The sequence below is a fragment of the Puma concolor genome, chromosome C1, assembly GCF_028749965.1.
Source record: "Puma concolor isolate L17-30 chromosome C1, mPumCon1.1.hap2, whole genome shotgun sequence".
NCBI lineage: Eukaryota > Metazoa > Chordata > Mammalia > Carnivora > Felidae > Puma > Puma concolor.
Window position 1 is genome coordinate 18,209,915 of NC_141674.1, and position 13,351 is coordinate 18,223,265.

At 47.8% G+C, this 13,351-nt stretch overlaps 2 protein-coding genes and 1 long non-coding RNA gene across 13 annotated transcripts in view; 2 read left to right on the forward strand and 1 right to left on the reverse strand.

Annotated features, from left to right (window-relative positions):
• STPG1 (sperm tail PG-rich repeat containing 1) overlaps positions 1 to 4,693 on the reverse strand; it is a 57,162-nt gene extending 52,469 nt beyond the window's left edge. For 3 of the 9 annotated variants that reach the window (XM_086716058.1, XM_086716056.1, XM_086716050.1), the window contains exon 1: positions 3,167 to 3,261. The gene's annotated coding sequence lies outside the window, so the exon portion shown is untranslated. Of the gene's footprint in view, positions 1 to 929; positions 1,042 to 2,353; positions 2,377 to 3,069; positions 3,102 to 3,166; positions 3,263 to 4,053; positions 4,215 to 4,587 lie in introns of those variants that run through there. The other 6 variants (XM_086716057.1, XM_086716055.1, XM_086716052.1 and 3 more) reach the window with 5 other exon arrangements.
• A 139-nt stretch (positions 4,694 to 4,832) lies between these two features.
• Positions 4,833 to 13,351, forward strand: part of NIPAL3 (NIPA like domain containing 3) — a 51,271-nt gene continuing 42,752 nt past the window's right edge. For all 3 annotated transcript variants that reach the window (XM_086716046.1, XM_086716049.1, XM_086716048.1), the window contains exons 1-2: positions 4,833 to 4,987; positions 9,403 to 9,725. In XM_086716046.1, the coding sequence (XP_086572172.1) occupies positions 9,630 to 9,725 (96 nt within the window). In that variant the 5' untranslated portion in view covers positions 4,833 to 4,987; positions 9,403 to 9,629. The remainder of the gene's footprint in view (positions 4,988 to 9,402; positions 9,726 to 13,351) is intronic.
• LOC147577843 (uncharacterized) overlaps positions 5,588 to 13,351 on the forward strand; it is a 111,908-nt gene continuing 104,144 nt past the window's right edge. The window contains exon 1 of the long non-coding RNA XR_015254541.1: positions 5,588 to 5,981. This is a non-coding gene — a long non-coding RNA (uncharacterized LOC147577843). The remainder of the gene's footprint in view (positions 5,982 to 13,351) is intronic.

Below are 13,351 nucleotides of genomic sequence, written 5' to 3' on the forward strand. Positions count from 1 at the left end.
AAATGGAGGCCTGAATGAATGATGGCGTGCTCAACCAATCCTTTTCACCTTCAGTATTTGTTCCCCACTTGTCTCTTAGCAGCAATTCTCAATCTTTTTTGGTTGATAAGCTACACTGAAACTTTAATCTTTAATAGAGCTATTGGCAGTCCACTCCAAGAAATTAAGAGATTCAAAGCAACAGAAATCAATAATGCTCACAGCAAAACCACCTACTCCAGTATAAAAATGTCTTCTAGGATCTATACAAGCAGCCACCATTCACTCACCACCCCAGAGTGCTGTGTTGTCTTAGTCCTCCTACTGAGTACTTAGTACTTCTATCATCTATTTCCCTAGCCACAAGAAAACTCTTATTTTTAAAATGCACTAATGGGAGGGGCGCCTGGATGACTCAGTCGGTTAAGTGTCCAACTTCGGCTCAGGTCATGATCTCATAATTTGTGAGTTTGAGCCCTACACTGGGCTCCGTGCTGACAGCTGGGAGCCTGGAGCCTACTTGGGATTCTGTGTCTCCCTCTCTCTCTGCCCCTCCCCTGCTCGCGCTCTGTCCCTCTCTCCCAAAAATAAATATGTAAAAAAGATTTTTAAATAAAATAAAAATGCACTAATGGGGTGAGCACAGCATGATGGGATCCCTGGGGGATCCCTGTGTTGTACATCTGAAACTAATGAAACATCGTGTGTCAACTACACTCAAATATAAAGGTTAATTAAGAAATAAATAAATGATAAAAAATAAAAATGCACTAATGTATAGAATTACAGGTGTTTAGAAAAAGAATTAAGCTTCCTATTATAATGGTGATATGGGCACCTTATCAAATTTTTGAAATATACAAAAAATTAAAGAGACTTTCTAAAACAATCCATAAAGTCACCTAAAGTCAACACTGGCAATAATGCTTTCGAGCCTTGTCGCTGCATACCTGTGAAGCCAGGATGAGAGCAGGTGCAGCCCAGGTCAGAACGGAGCACTGTCCGGATGTACCTTACTGGTGCACGTCCCTGTATAACTGTTCATGACAGGATGTCATGGGCCTAGAATCTCAAAAAAGAGTAATGAAGATATACCACCTTCCTAATCGGTGGTACGTGTTTAAGCAAGTCCCAGGTGAGCCCCAGCACAGTAATCGAGAGTATCCAGTCCTGGGTTCAAGGTTGTACTCTGCCGCTTACTAGTTCTGATTCTAGACAAGCCACTTAATCTTTTGAGCCCACTGCCCCCTCCATAAAGTGAGAATGATAATGGTACTTTCCTCTCAACGTGCTCATGGATTAAATACAATGATCCACGTGATGAAAGAGATGATGCTGCCAGGCCTATGGCAGGCTTTTATTAATACTAGGTTTTGACCTACGCACAGGGATAATATATTAACAGCTTAAAATAAGAACTATCATTTATTGAGCCCTTACAGTCCTAAATACCTTGAATGGAATACTTCATGCTGTCCTTACAATAATCCAGTGAGGTATTATCCTCATTTTATAGATAAGAAAACAGCAGTTTAGAGAGAGGGGTTAGGTGACTTACTCAAGGTCACACCAGAGTAAGAGGTGGAATCGGGCTTTGAACCTAGAGAGTCTGACTTCTGCTCACTCTTAACCACTACAGCAACCTCTAAGGCAGAACCCACTGAATGTGAACCTGCTAAATTTTGGTATTTAGCAGCCTTGAGTGGGTATGGTTGGATTTTCACTCTCTTTTCACGTCAGTGATTTTCAAAATGCAGGGCACAGCCTGCAGTTTTTTGTGAGCTTTTTGTTTGTCATGTGCGTGTGTGAGTGCTGGATGGCAACATAAAATGCATTTCTAGCATGGATCACATTCCAAAAGTTTGAAAGCCACTGTTCTTTGGGACTCTTCTTCAAGTATTTGAAGGCAGTTGTCATATCCCACTACCTAAAGGCATTGGACCTTTTCAGCCTCTGCAATACCTCCTTGTGGTATGGGGATTCCTCCCTTCCCTCTTCTGGGTATTGTCTTCCAGCCCCATCACCAGATTCGTCTGGGTCTCTCCTCAAAGTTTCTTAGGGACGTCTTCCTTAATCACTCTCTCCTACAGAATACCACCCCTCTCTCTCCAGCCCGACACTGCCTTATGTTTCTCAATGCACTTTTCACCACCAAGCATCATATTTTATATGTATTTCTTTGTTTATGGTCTTCCCCAATAGAACGTTCATCACTGAATCCCCAGTGTGTTTCCTAGCACATAGTAGTTGCTCGATAATATTTGTGGGATGAATGGATACTAGGGGTAGACATATTCTAGCCATAGTCCTTATAGATGTATTCACAATACAACTCTTTCCTTTCGGAGCCACATTCTATAAGGTTTTAACTCACCTGACTATAAATACAGGCATATCTTCACTCAACTACATGCTAGAAAAAAAAAAACCCTTTATCATTTATGTTATAGTATTATCACATATTTTATACATCTATACATGCATATTAATGTGCGGCATGTATCAGTATATACTAAATCATATATACTGTTACTGTATGTGGAACTTTATAGTATTTGAGTGAGCAGTTTTGACTATATGAGATTTTTACCGATTCAGTCATATATAATGCTAAAGGTGCATCTTGAAAGTATTTTACACTTTTCAAAGCCCTCTCGGGGGAAATAATCCATTTACTATTTTTTCATGAACTGAGAAGGCATGTCAGAGAGCAGGAAGGAGCTTTAGCAGCCGGCTAGTGACTGCCAAATTCCAATCTCACCCTTTCACTTTACAATAAACTGAGGCCCAGAGCAGGGGAGACTTCGCTGAGGGACACCCAAGTTGCTGGGGAGGACCTGGGGTTAGAACTCAGCTCTTTGTCGTCCACCCACTGCCCAGCACGGAGCCCCCAACCGTTTGTACACTCCCAGAGGCAGAGGCAGGGGGCCAGAGGCCCACGCCCTTCATAGGACCTCCGTGGGGGAGGGCAGGCCGTGGTTATCATCACCAATTTAGCTGGGGGCACACCATCAGGAGGGAGCACCTCCGACCTTGGCTTTTTCTCGCCCTGGGGCACCACCCAGCTCCGCAGAAGAATTCCGCACGCACCCAGAAGGCCGGGGATCTCAGTGGTGTCCCATGGGGTGCGCCAGGTCCTCCTCCCCAGCACCCCGCGACCCGTTCCCGGACAAGAACTGCCTCCTACCTCGTCGGGTTCCCCGCGGCTGACTCTGGCCTGCGCAGCCTCCCCGTCGCTATGGCAACCAACCGCCTAACATTCTAGGGTCCTACCTCAGCCCGCCTCGTGAGTAACTAGCCAATGGTTTCCTCTGTTTCTTTAAGGTGAAAAGTTGTTGGCCAATCGCCAGAGGCTTTTCAAAAAAAAAAAAAAAAACCCCGCAGGGAGTTTGCCAGAATTTTAAGGGTTCAGGTTAATTAAGTCAGGATGGGTTGGGAAATTTAAGAGGGGATTTTCTAAGTGATCCCTCAAATGTCTTGTGATAGACCAAGAGCCTTAGAATTTTACCTACCCAGAAATCTTAGTTAAAAGAATAAACCTAAGACAACATTCCTCCAAGCCCTATGTATAAAAGAAAAAAGATTGCTATGGACAACGATCCAATGGCAGACAGACATATAGTGTTCCTTGAGCCCCTCTTTACAAGCTTCAGAACAGTCCCTGTGATCTTGTCACCCGCCAGCTCAGAACCCTCAATGGCCCCCCCTTAAATTTAGGATGAAATCCAAAGGTTTTATTTTTTTTTTTTTCAACGTTCATTCATTTTTGGGACAGAGAGAGACAGAGCATGAACGAGGGAGGGGCAGAGAGAGAGGGAGACACAGAATCGGAAACAGGCTCCAGGCTCCGAGCCGTCAGCCCAGAGCCTGACGCGGGGCTCGAACTCACGGACCGCGAGATCGTGACCTGGCTGAAGTCGGACGCTTAACCGACTGCGCCACCCAGGCGCCCCCCAAAGGTTTTATTAAGCCGTCCCTGGCCGGGTCCTCTGATTGCGGCTCCTACCGCCCACGCCCCAGAAAAATCTTGCTCGAGTCACGCTTTCCTATGGGCAGTTCCTACGAAATGCCAACCTCGTTCTGCTCTCGGGTGTTCCCTCTGAGTCTCTCTGCCTCCAGATCTGAACCAAATCTGGCTACTTTCTCCTCCTTGGGGGTCTCTGCCCAAATGCCATTTCTTCATCTGTAAAATGGGCATGAGCTCCACGTCCCTCTCAGGGGCTTGTTGCGAGGATCTGAAATGAGATGCATGTGTGAAGAAGTGTAAGCTCCATGCACGTGTTGATTACATTTATTGCCTTCTGTACTTACAGTTGTACATTACAAGTGCTAGGCTCACTGGAGGACCTTAAGCATTGCGGAGCTGCGGACGCGCTGGGAGCGTCGGTATATAGCTCAGCCAACAGGTGTTAGGGGAGGGCCCGCAAAGGAAGATGTATATGGCCCCCAGTACTAAGGAAGGCTTTTGGGGTAGCCGGGTCTCGAGGGATGTGAAGGATTTGAATAGACGGTGAGAGCATAAAGTGCAGCAACAGCAGGAGCAAAGCCCAGGAGGCAGCGCTCCTGGCAGGCTGACCACCTGTCGGGCAGGGGGAGGTGAGCAGTCACCTGAGCTCTCCGGAGAGCGAGAGCGGGGTTTGTTCCAACGTTCTTGGTGCGGCCGCTAGAGGGGACCCCCTCCAGGTGAGCGCGAAGCTGGAGGAGGGCGCCGCCTCCCCAAGTCTCTCCCCCTACGCTTCAAGCAAGCTTTGAGGCACAGCCAATAGCCGGGGGCTGTCCCGCCCATCCCTTCCTCGCAGCCACTCGCCTGCACGAAGTCGCCGCCAGCCTCTGACTGGCAGGCGTCCTGGCAAATCACATCGCGGCCTTTGAAAGCAAAACACTGCAGCACCCTGGCCGCTCTTGAGTTGGGGAAGGAATTAAGGAGGCTGTGCCTCCGGGTTGCGCGAAGAGTCCAAGTCATTTCTCAGAAACCTCCGATAGGTGGTCCTTAGAGAAAACGCCGCAGGTGAGTAGTGATTAAGCCTGGGGGGGGGGGGGGGGGGACTTGAAATCAGCCTTTGTTTTTTTCAGGAAAGGGAATGCATTTGGAATCATCTAACGCCCCCTAGTACAAATACCCTTCCTTCTTGCTGTCATCAGCCTTGCAGGTCTGGGTCTCGCTGCCTCGGAATGCTTTTTTCCCCCATTTTTGCAGGGGGCATGGGTTTGCCTTAATATAGATGATGGCAGGCTTTACCAAATCAGGAAGTGAAATGCGGTAACTTTGCCAAAATTATCCCTCTACACGCCGGCTCGGGCTTCCTGGCAGTAGCAGATGGTGGAGTTAGCAGGTGGAATGAGGGGAGGTATTCTTGATGTATACTGGCTGCTGGAAGTTGTAGTTTCCTGCTCAATGGGAGGGCAATGAAGAGTGTAACCCTTTAGTGAGCCAAAGCCCAGGAAAGGGAAAGGGCTTGGCGTAACTGGCACTCAACAAGCCGGAAGGCGAATCGTCAGGTGGTGGGAAAGAGCGTATTTTATTTATTTTTTTCAGATAAAGCCAAATCCTAATGCAAACTCTACTCTTAGCAGCCATGACCTATGGTCCTGTCATCTGTCTGACCTGCTCTGTGGGTTGGTGAAATAATTCATTGAGATAAGGGGTGGGGGGGGAGAGGAATGGAAGCAAGCACCTAGAATTATCTTTCCTTTCTTGAGTCAGTGACCCTGTGCTCACTGCTGGCTGTGACAGCCTCAAAATTAAGGGGTGGCTGGGAACACAGAGTTGGCCACTTGCCTCTTGGGCATATGTTAGTCCTGGAAAAGTGCTTTGAAGGCAGAAAAGGAGAATCATCCAGGCAAAGAATGTGCGCCTTACAAGGGAGGGCAACTGGCAAAGAGTTCCTCCAGAGCTTTTATTTTCTTTTTTGAATGTTTATTTATTTATGAGAGAGAGCATGTGAGCAGGGGAGGGGCAGAGAGAGAGGGAGACAGAATCCCAAGCAGGCTCCGCACTGTCAGTGCAGAGCCAGGTTCAGGGCTGGAACCCTCGAACTGTGAGATCATGACCTGAGCCACAATCAAGTCAGATGCTTAACCTATTGAGCTACTCAAGCAGCACCCCCCATCCGAGGCCTTTAGTCTAGACTCCTCCCGAGCTGAGGGAGAGTTTCCTGTCTTTGCAGGTGATGCCTCAGAGGCCTGAGCGTTTCTGAGGCAGAGAGAAGAGCTGCTTTTTAAAAGCGAATTAAATGACAGTCACAACACCACCACAAACAAAAACAAACACAGAAACCCACCTGAACAAAGTAGCTGGTCCAAAGAAGGTTAGGAGGCCTAGGTTTCCATCACCCCATTGGCATGTCCCCAAGGCCTGTTTGCTTTCTCTGACATCCTGTGGGCGGGGCTGGGTGCAGCAGTTGTATCTCTGGAGTTGTGGTTGATGAGGCCTGAGTAAGCCATTCCATTCTTGATTGCAAACTGCATCAGGTGCTTAACAGGCCTGCCTTTAGCCAGTCAGGAGGTATAGATGGAGGTCACCATGCCAGGCCCTGGGCCAGATCTTGGCAAGGGATGAACAGGGGATTCAGCAAATGCCTTCCCAGAGTTTGTGCCCCAGTGCCTCTCCAGCTCCAGCTTGAAAGCCTCTAAGGGTCTCTCGGAGGACTGTCCCTGGGCCACTCTTCCTTCCTAAGGCTACTATATTCAAAACATGAAAATACATAAATTTAACCCAATAATGCTTTTCACCCACACATGAAAGTATCGTGAAGAATAATTATGCTTTTCACAAGACTGCAAATACTTTACAGTCAGGGAGGTTTGATTATGGGATGTGAGTTATAAAATTGATGAGTGTACCCTGTACGTATTGTATATATATGGCATGTATATGTATGTAATTAAGGTATTGACTATATACTGAATGTGTAACCTCATCTGGAGATAGCAACAAGGATTTAATTTTGAGGCCCTTCAACAAAGTGAGACCTGGGCTAAATGGTCTTCGTGGCTGCCCCTGTGCCAAGCCCTGCGTCTCGTGTCTCCTAGATGCTGGTTGCAGTGTTAGCCCTGTGACATATGACTCCTACCAGGAACCAGCATTCCTGGGGAGAGGGCTAGATAACAGAAGGAACTGGAAGTCACAGGACAAAGAGCAACTTTGTCCTCAAGCCTGAAGCCTTGAGGCATAGCAGAGGCTGTGTCTGTTTGGCATATAGTAAGCCCTCAATAAATGTAGCATGAATGCATGAAAGAAAGGAATATTTGTGGGTAAATTAAATAATTAAACTGATAATAAAATTAATAATAGCTGCCATCCATTGACCATTTGTTATGCATAGCATTTTACATGCATTATCTCATCAAATTCTCACAACAGCCCTGTGGGGGTAGAAATGTTATTATCTGATTATCTGTATTTTCCAGCAGAGAAAACTGCCTGGAAAGTTAAATGACTTGGACAAGGCAAACAGGTAGCATATAACAGATCAAAAGCTATGTATAACATTTTTTAAATTGAAATGAGCATAGACTGCAGTAGAATCCAAATTTGTATGATTGATTTTTTTTTTTCTTTTCTACTATAAGAAGACTTCAAAGAAACCCTTAGCGTTGTGGTAAGGTGTTTTTGGCCAGGCCTTCCAGAACCCTAGGAGCATACTTCATCTTTCTTCTCCATTTGGTAGAAAAGCTTGACATGCATTGAAAATATCAGTCCGATAAAGTCAATGGGAATTACTGTCATTGACGATCTTACTTGAAGCCACATTATTACCCCCACTTTACAGATGAGGCACCTGAGTCTCCCAGAGGTGGTATGATCCGGTCACATGGGTCTTCTCCTAGGGTCCAGTGTTACCTCACCTGTGCTAGGCTGACTTTCGGGTAGCAGCCCAGTTCTTCCACCATTCGTGAAGATAGCTTTTCTTCTCGTTCTTTCATTCCGATATCGAACACAGGTGGTTCCTTTATTATGACAGCAGGATATTTTTTGGAGGCCTGGAGAGGCAGACAAGACAATCTTCTACTTCTCCTGTAGGGGAGCCTATGGAAAAGGTAGGATTTCAGTTAGGATATGATGGGAAGAAGGAAGCCGGGGGGGGGGGGGGGGAGCAAAAAGGCGATTAGAAAAAAAAATTTTTTAACTGTTTAATTATTTTTTTTAATGTTTATTTATTTTTGAGAGGGAAAGAGAGAGCGAGCACAAGTGGGGTCGGGGCAGAGAAAGAGGGGGACAGAGTATCCAAAGTGGGTTGTGCACTGACAACAGAGATCCCCATGTGGGGCTCAAGCTCTTAAACTGTGAGATCATGACCTGAGCCGAAGTCGGACGCATAACCCACTGAGCCACCCAGATGCCCCTAATTATTTTTGAGAGAGAGAGAGAATCCCAAGCAGGCTCCATGCTGTCAGTGCAGAGCCTAATGTAGGGCTCGATCCCATGAACCCTGAGATCATGACCTGAGCCGAAGTCAAGAGTCAAACACTTGGGGAGCCTGGGTGGCTCATTTGGCAAAGCGCCTGACTTCGGCTCAGGTCGTGATCTCATGGTCGGTGAGTTCGAGCCCCGCGTCAGGCTCTGGGCTGACAGCTCAGCGCCTGGGCCTCCTTTGGATTCTGTGTCTCCCTCTCTCTCTCTGCTCCTCCCCTACTCACACTCTGTCTCTCTCTCAAAAATAAACATTAAAAAAAAATATTCTAAAAGAGTCAGATGCTTAACCAACTGAGCCACCAGGTGCCCTGAGGAAAGGTAATTTTTAAGGGCCAGGGAAAAAGGTTTTGAGGTAGATGAGCCATGTCTTTATTATTATTTATTTATTTTTATTATTTTTTTAATGTTTGTTTATTAAAAAAAAATTTTTTTTACCTTTTATTTATTTTTGAGAGAGAGAGAGAGAGAGAGAGACAGAGCACAAGTGGGGGAGGGCCAGAGAGAGGGAGACAGAATCTGAAGCAGGCTCCAGGCTCCCAGCTGTCAGCACAGAGCCTGATGCAGGACTTGAACCCAGGAACCGTGAGATCATGACCTGAGCTGAAATCGGACGCTCAACGGACTGAGCCACCCAGGCGCCCCTTTAATGTTTATTTTTGAGAGAGAGAGAGACAGAACGTGAGCAGGGGAGGCACAGAGAGAGAGGGAGACACAGAATCTGAAACAGTCTCCAGGCTCCAAGCTGTCAGCACAGAGCCCGGCCAGGGGCTGGAACTCACAAACGGTGAGACCCTGACCTGAGCTGAAGTCAGCTCCTTAATCCCCTGAGCCACCCAGGCATCCTGAGCCATGTCTTTATTAGGGGAGGCCAAAGGCATGATATAATTTTGTAAATGACTTCACTTCTCATGACGGCTTGTGTTTTGTCCTCAAAGTATATCTCCCCTTGGGTGATCGAGCTGGGCTCACTGTACTTGCATTCTTCATGTTCCCCCCCACCACCCTAGGGCGCCGCCAGGATAAGGAATCGCACCCTTGCCTGCCTGTTTGGGAGAGACAGAACCTGGCACTTCTCGGGGTGAAGGTGAGGGAGAGGCTGTAAATCAGCCAGAAGAGCCTCAAAGTCCTCCAACGGCCCCGTGAAAGGAGGTGACCCCCGCCAGGAGAGATGGTCTCCGGGTTCGGCCCCGCCTAGCGGCAGCTCCAGCTTCCCAGGGAATGTTCCACTAGCGCCATGGACCGAGCCCGCGGTGCGGCCCTGCAGCTGCGCCCGCTCCCGCCCACAAGCAGCGCAGACCCCGGCGGCAGCGAGGCTTCCTTCTCCTACAAGGCAAGAGCTTTCTTTCTGGTTTTGAAATGCGGTGTTTTCCTAAGCCGAGAGTAACACAGCATAGCCCTGGCTAACACATATTTCCGGGGTCTGCGTGCCTGTTAGCGGCAGAAACAGGCACAAATGTAGGAGAACGGGTAATCCAGAAGAAAGAAACACTCATTGAAGTACATAAAGACAGGGGGTTAGAGAAAAACATAAAAAGAGAAAGAGAAATATTTTTAAAAAATGTTTAAGCTTTACTTATTTTTGAGAGAGAGAGAGACAGAGCATGAGTGGGGGAGGGGCAGAGAGAGAGGAAGACCTAGCATCCGAAGCAGGCTCCAGGCTCCGAGCTGTCAGCACAGAGCCGGACGCGGGGCTCGAACTCACAGACCGTGAGATCGTGACCTGAGCCGAAGTCAGGCACTTTAGGGACTGAGCCACCCAGGCGCCCCGAGAAATATTTTTAAAGGGAGGTATTCCCACTTAGAAGATTTGTTTGTTTGTTTTAAATCACCTACTCTATTACTCAGAGACAAGCCTTGTTCATATTTCTCCTTCCTGTCTTTTTTTGGTGTTACGCTTTTGGGATCAGACTGCACAGAAAGTTTCCTGTCTTGGTTGTTTCACGTAGCCCTATTTGTGGGTTATTTCCCCGTGTCATTGAGTCGTGATTTAACGCATACTTTTTGAACGGATTGCCCAGTAATCTGTTGAGCTGCTCTATCAAAACTTTCTGGACACATCCCCTACTGTTAGATGTTCAGGTTGTTTCTACCGCGGGGTGAGTGTAAGCAGGGCTGCAGTGAGCATCCCAGAGTGCTGCTTGCGTCCCTGCTGTCTCTAAGAATTGGCTAGCCCTGGGAGAGGTGGTCTCTGCCGGGTGAGTGAGGCCACAAATGCCAGAGCATCAAGAACAGAGAACACAAGAAAATACAGTTAATGCAGTTGGCTGTGATGAATGTGTGCCAAACAAACAGATACAGAATCTAAGAAAACACAGAACACTCTCCCAGGTGAGATTTCTAATAAGTTTCCGTTTCAATTACAAATTATCTCTGTTACTTATTGTAGAAGTACCTTCCGGGTGCCGGAGCAAAGGTAAATCAATCATGGTGACTCTACCAACAAGCTTAGGAGTTGAGTTGAGGTGGGAGACGGGCACATGCACAGTTATGAGCGAACTGAAGTTCCGGGGGGGGGATCAAGGGAAAGAAGACACGTCCTCGAATCCCTATTCTGCTCCTTCCCAGCTAAGTGCCCTTGGACATATGGCTTAGCCCCTCAGAGCTTCTCTTATGGGTAGAATGGTGGTAGTGATCCCTCCCTCCATCCCTCCTCCCTCCAGCCATGTGGATCAATGAAAAAGCACCTAGCCCACGCAGGAGGCACGCGGGAGGTGCTTGACTCTCGAGTGCCTGGGGTTTACAAAGAGGAACAGAGGCAGGTGCCCAAAGCGGAGGAGCGTAGTTAATTGTGCCTAGGGAGAGAGACAAAAGGGAAAACTATTATAATAAGACTACAAGGTAGCTCCTGCCACCAGAGGTAAGAAGGGCAAGAAGGAGATTAGAACAAATTGGAACTCCTCCCCCGCCTTTGACAGAGGGAAGACCCGATTGGCCAGTTTGGGTCAGGTGTCTACTCTGGTCCAATCTGTGGTGGGCAGGTGGGTGGAGTCTCACACAGCAGACAGGTTTCTGGGGCTCCCTCCTTGTACGCGGCTCTCAGAGAAAAGTGGTTATGTGGGCTGGGCAGGCTGCCCCCAAATCATCTCTTATATTTGGGGCAAGGAAAACGTTAAGAGGGCCCAAGTGCAACTTTATCAGTGAGGTGAAGTTAGGAGCACGCCGTTTGAATTGCAGCGCTGCTCTCTGCCCTGGTTGTTGGGGCAGGGGGGAGGGGGGGGTCTGTGAAAGGGAGCCCAAGAGGCCAGCTGCCCAGAAGGCAGCATCGCAAGGGGTTGCCGGCACTGGAGGCTTGGCCTCAGCCTGGAAGCGTCAGGCCTCAGTTTCTTGTGTTTAGCGAATAGGCTTTCAGCTGAGCACCTGCTCTCCCTGCCTGTGTGGGGTGGGCGAGGCTGTATAAACCATTGAGCTCTCTCTTCCCTGAAGGAGTTTGCAGTCTGGGAGGGAGGTGGGGGGAAGCTATTTTTATCAGTGCCTTAGCCTTCAGGACATTTTTGATGCAAAAGTAGAGCTAGGAGGGGTGTTACCAGCATGGCCTTTAGACTCAGAGAGACCTGTCTTCAAGGCCCAGCTCTCTCACTGTCTGTCATTGTAACTTGGGGGAAAGGCATGCAACTTCTCTGCGGGTCAGTTTTAAATCCACCCTACATGGCGGTTGCGACCATGACCTGAACTTACAGGTGTAGGAAACTGAAGCTGCCTGCATCCTCCCCTGTCTCTACTGATAGAAATCCTACGTATTCTTCCAGCTCCAGCTCAGGTATCACCTTTGGCAGTTTTCCTGACAGGAAAATAGAGGTCCTTTATCACACTTCCATAGCCCGTTCCCAGTTCCTGTAGTAATCATCACGATCATAGCAGCAGCTAACTTGTGTTGACTGTTTACTGTATGACAGGGACTGTGCTAATCCTTACCGGGCCCCTCAAGGTAGGTATTATTACAATCCCCTTTTACGTATTAGGAAACTGGCACAGAGCGGTTAATTAACTTGCCCAAGGACACACAGTCAGTAGGTAGTAAAGCTGGGATTCGAATTGAGTGTGTGCATTGCCAAGGCCCTTGCTTTTATCCATGGCTCCCTGCTGCCTGCATTGGGCCCACCACTCTGCCAGGCCCCTTCTCTCCCTGACACCGGTTAGTAAGTATTGAAATGGCAATCCTGGGGAAGATAATGCCTCCCCTGCTGGAGAAGGTAAGCATCAGGGAGCTGGCCTGAAGCCAGGTTACAGAAGTAGCAGAGCCTGGAGAGCCAGGCAGCTGCCTCTCTTGTATTTGAATATGAGTAACCCTCAGAGCAAGCCAGAATGCAATTCATACTGAATTGTTGGCAGTTTTAAGCCCAAGGGATTGTGGGAGGTGAGTTTAAATAGCAAGTAATGACTGGTCTTGTCACCGTGATATTTAAATAGAGGCTCTTGTTGGCAGATGTAAAGCAGATGTTAGAACGGGAGATCTGAGCTGAGGTTTCACTCGGCAAGGTTTCCTACCTCTGGGACCTTTGGCTGCTTTTCTGGAAACCGTTCGTTTTTTTTCCAGAGTCGTAGCTGGCGCCAAAAAGGTCCTTAGAGCTATTGCTAAGAATAGTGATAATAAAAATAAAAATGATCAAAAATAATGATAGTAACAAGCTAGAATTGTTTTTGTACTTTTTTATGTGCCAGGTGATGTTTCAACATGTACGTTATTTCATGTAACATGACATTCCCAACATGTATGTTATTTCATGTAACATGACAACCCCATGAGGGTTTACAGTCCTCCATTTTTCAGAGGGGAAGCCAAAGCTCAGAGAGTTAAGGTAATTCCCCTGAAGTCATACAGCAGTAAGTGGCATAGGCAGGACCCAGCCCAGGACTTCTGGTCTTCAAAATCCACACAGGGAAGCTGAAGCAGAGAGAGAAGTGACCTTGATTTTGCTGCCCCACCCTTGACATTGAGGTCTGTTGAAGCCACGCCAA